Source organism: Tripterygium wilfordii, chromosome 8, assembly GCF_013401445.1.
Source record: "Tripterygium wilfordii isolate XIE 37 chromosome 8, ASM1340144v1, whole genome shotgun sequence".
Lineage (NCBI taxonomy): Eukaryota > Viridiplantae > Streptophyta > Magnoliopsida > Celastrales > Celastraceae > Tripterygium > Tripterygium wilfordii.
The window spans coordinates 5,741,606-5,745,996 of NC_052239.1; the positions used below are offsets into that span (position 1 = coordinate 5,741,606).

Consider the following 4,391-nt stretch of genomic DNA (forward strand, 5'->3'; position numbering starts at 1 on the left):
CCTATTTAAAGTTTGAGAATAGGTCGAGGGCATTGCGCCCCCGATGCCTCACATCATTGGCTTTACCTGATAGAACTCGAGTTGGGCTCCAGCTATCCTGAGGGAAACTTACGAGGGAACCAACTACTAGATGGTTCGATTAGTCTTTTGCCCCTATACCTAAGTCAGACGAACGATTTGCACTTCAGTATCGCTTCGAGCCTCCACTAGAGTTTCCTTTGGCTTTACCCCGCTCAAGCATAGTTCACCATCTTTCGGGTCCCGACAAGTATGCTCTCACTCGAACCCTTCTCAGAATATCAAGGTTGGTCGATGATGCAGCCCTCGAAGGGTATCCCACCAATTAGCTTCCTTGCGCCTTATGGGTTTTCTCGCCTGTTGACATGTACACATGTCAGACTCCTTGGTCCGTGTTTCAAGATGGGTCGAATGGGGAGCCCGTAGGCTGACGATAGGAGCGCGCAAGTGCCAAGGCACGTCTTGATAATGCGCATTGCCATCCACGATCACAATGATGACATTCCACGCGTGTATCAAAGGCCCATGCTTTGGACGCCATCGTAATCCTCGTTGGTCCACATCCCAAACCGATCGATGGATCAACTTTTGCCATTCCACATCCTATCGGGCGCATCGTTGACCCCCATCCGCTCCTCCCGACAATTTCAAGCACTCTTTGACTCTCCTTTCAAAGTCCTTATTTAGCCTTGGATGGAATTTACCACCCGATTTGGGCTGCATTCCCAAATAACCCTACTAGCCGATAGCCCCTCGTGGTGTGATAGGGTCCGGGCATGATGGGGCACTCACCCTCTCCGGCGCCCCCTTCCAGGGGACTTGGGCCCGATCCGCCGCTGAGGACGCTTCTCCATACTACACTACGAATCTCGAGGGCGATCGATTCTCAAGCTGGGCTCTTCCTAGTTCTCTCGCTATTACTAAGAGAATCCTTGTAAGTTTCCTGTCCTCCGATTATTAATATGCTTAAACTCAGCGGGTGTTCCCGCCTGAACTGGAGTCGCTTGGTGAGGACGCTTACATCAGGGTCTTTTGCTCATCGTCGAGAAGCTTACCCACTACGATTTTTCAGGAGCTAGTGCTTCCAACCACCACGTGACGTGGCTGCCATTGCCAAGGGGCTGTTTTTTTGGGCCAACCGTAAGCGGCAGCACAACCCTACCCTTGGATTTATCTGTGGTGCAGAGTGGTCCCTGTCTTGATAGGGATGTTCAGAGCCTGCTCCTTGCTCCTGTTACTGCTAAGGATATTAAGGATACCCTGTTCTCTATTGGGAATGATAAGGCTCCTAGTCCTGATGACTTCTCCTCTGTCTTTTTCAAGAAGGCTTGGGGTGTTGTTGCGGTTGATTTCTGTGCAGCAGTGAAGGATTTCTTTATTTCTAGTGCTCTTCTGAAACAAGTGAACCATGCTGTGATTGCTTTGATCCCAAAGTCTGTAAATGTGAATTCTGTGAAGGATTTTAGACCTATTTCTTGTTGTAATGTTACTTATAAAGTCATATCTAAAATTCTTGCTGGTAGATTAGCTAAGGCATTACAGTGTATCATTAGTCCTGCTCAAAATGCCTTCTTGGGAGGGAGGAAAATGGCAGACAACATTTACATGGTTCAGGAGTTGCTTAGGAACTATGGCAGGAAAAGATCTTCTCCTAGATGCCTTATTAAGATTGATTTCGTGAAGGCTTTTGATTCTGCTCAGTGGCATTTTATTAGGCAGCTGCTCTTGATGTTTGGGTTCCCTAGACAGTTTGTTCATCTTATTATGTAGTGTGTGGAGACCACTTCTTTTTCTGTGGCTGTTAATGGAGATCTTTTTGGGTTCTTTCCTGGCAAGGGTGGTATAAGACAAAGGAATCCTCTTTCCCCTTATTTATTCATTGCTAGCATGGAGTATTTTGCTAGATTGCTGAATATTGCATCTGCAAACCCTGAGTTTAAGTATCATCCTAAGTGTCTCCATCAGAAAATTACTCATCTGGCCTTTGCAGATGACATACTGTTGGTTGCTAGGGGTGATAGGTCTTCTGTGCATATTCTTCATCAGCAACTGTTGCATTTCAATAGTGTTTCTGGTCTGGAGATAAATGCTAGAAAGTCCTCCATTTATTTTGGTGGAGTTGGTGGTGAAACCAAGCACAGAATCCTTCAAGCTACTGGGTTTTCTGAGGGATCTTTTCCTTTTAAGTATTTGGGGGTTCCTCTTAGTCCTCATAGGCTGTTAGTAAGTCAGTTCTCTCCTCTGTTGGAAAAGTTGGAAATGGCCATCCAGAGCTGGTTGGGGAAGCATTTGTCCTATGCTGGTAGACTGGAGCTTCTTAAGTCTGTTTTGCAGGGAATGGTCCAATTTTGGATTGGCATTTTCCCTATGCCTGAGCAGGTTATTAAAAAGATTACTGGTTTGTGTAGGAATTTTTTTTGGAGTGGCAATGCTTTTGGGAGAGCTTCTGCTCCTGTAGCTTGGGCTAATGTATGTCTGCCAAAGAAAGAAGGGGGTTTAGGGCTTATGGATCTCAGGGCTAGGAATCTCAGTTTCATTGCCAATCATTTATGGAACATTCATATTAAAGCCGACTCTTTATGGATACAGTGGGTGCATCATTACTATTTGAATCAAACTCCTATATGGCATGCTGGTTTGATTAAGAACTCTTCTCCTCTGTGGAAAGCTATCTTTAATCTCAAAAAACAGCTTGTCCAGGATTGTGGAGGGCAGAATCAGGTCATAAGTCTTATTCAAAGCTGGCACAATGGTCCTCATTTGGTGTCCAGCTGTGCTTATGAGCATTTTAGAGTTAAAAACCCCAATGTTGGTTGGGTTAATGTGGTGTGGGAAGTTTGGTCCTTGCCTAGATATAGTTTTATTCATTGGCTTACTGTTTTGGGGAGACTGAGAACAAGAGATAGGTTAAGATTTGTGCCTACTGATACCTACTGTATTTTCTGCAGGCAAGAGGAAGAGTCTCATATGCATCATTTCTTCAATTGTAGTTGGACTTCTGACTTTTGGAGAAAGATTACCTGTTGGCTAGGAATTAATAGAAGAATGGCTACTTTGACTAGTGCTATCAGAGGGCTGGGAAGGGGTAGTAAGGTCTCTGTTGCTAGAATGAGGAGAGTTTCCCTAGGCTTGGTAGTGTATCTGATTTGGAATGAGAGAAATAGAATAATTTTTGAGAAAACTTGTTACCTTGTTGAGCAATTAATTGATAGGTTTCAAGTGATGTTCTTTACTATTCTGTTTTTCCATGTCAAAGATTCCCCCTTCCTCCAGTAGTTCATTAGGGTGGCTTTTAAATGTTTTGGGAGTCATGTCTAGTGGGGGTTTTATGTAGGAGGTTGGTTGTTTCCTCTTTGGTGTATTGTTCTGTCTGTGCAGGTTGCTCCTGGTGGCTGCCAGTGTGGCTTTCCTTACTGTTGGACCGTGGCTGTGCTTTTACAGTCTCCAGTTTTTGACTGGCTTTGTTGGTATCAGTTGGTGGTGCAGCCCTCAGCTCTGGTGGTTACCTCTGGTTTTGGTTGTTTTAGTGGTGCTCTGGTGGAAGAGTGGGAGCTGCTATTTTCTCCTCTGGCTATGATTGGGAAGGGTTTGTTGCTATGGTGATGGGTTCTTTTATGGTGCTTGGTTCTGGCTCTGGTTGGTTTGGTTTTGGTACTCTGGTGGGAGTAATGGAGATGTATCTGGTTGTTTGCTATGCTGGTTATTCTCTATTGGTAGCTACAGTGCTTAGCTGCTGCTTCTTGTGGTTATCCTCGGATCAAGCTTCTTTTTATGACTAACCTCCACTTGATTTCCTGCTAGTCTCAGGCTTTGGTTCTTGAGCTTGCTTTAGCTTTGGTTTGGGTTGGTTCTGGTTTCTGCTGGGGGTGTTGGAGCTATTCTGGTTGCTTCTTTTCTTCTTTGCCTTTGCTTGTCGTCCTCTGTTTGCTCCTGGAGTGCTAGGTTGCTTGTTGCCAGCTGGTTGTTTGGGTTGGGTAGGAGGAGGTTACTCTAGAAACCAGGTTTTCTTGGTGTCTTGGGTAACCTTTTTCTTTTTTGCTGTTAAGTTTCTTGCTTTGTTAGCTTCTCTGGGTTCATCCCAGCTTTGTTCCCCCGGCATGTCAGGGTGTATTTGATTGTATATAAACTCTCTGGTTTTTCCAGTTGTGTTACTTTTGATCTTTAATACATACTTACATTTGATCAAAAAAAAGAAAAGAGCTCTCAGTAGTGAGTGAGTAGGAGTGAGAGAGTTGGAGAGAGATGGTCTCGTTTCCCCGAAACTACTTTCCCTCCTGATTTTTCTACTGAATTAATTGGTTCTCCTGATTTCTGGTTCCTTGCTTCTCGATGGCCAAGAACAAGAAGAAGGTGATGACTCCTAGCTAATGGGG

General features: G+C 44.8%; 1 protein-coding gene and 1 pseudogene across 1 annotated transcript; one reads left to right on the top strand and one right to left on the bottom strand.

Annotated features, from left to right (window-relative positions):
• LOC120004677 overlaps positions 1 to 1,021 on the bottom strand; it is a 3,172-nt pseudogene extending 2,151 nt beyond the window's left edge.
• LOC120003588 lies at positions 487 to 4,183 on the top strand. Its single transcript, XM_038852610.1, has 9 exons — positions 487 to 528; positions 995 to 1,096; positions 1,204 to 1,695; positions 1,789 to 3,150; positions 3,275 to 3,348; positions 3,397 to 3,433; positions 3,546 to 3,731; positions 3,851 to 3,978; positions 4,081 to 4,183. The coding sequence occupies exons 1-9, from the start codon at positions 487 to 489 to the stop codon at positions 4,181 to 4,183; spliced, it is 2,526 nt and encodes an 841-aa protein (XP_038708538.1).
• Positions 4,184 to 4,391: the final 208 nt, after the last annotated feature.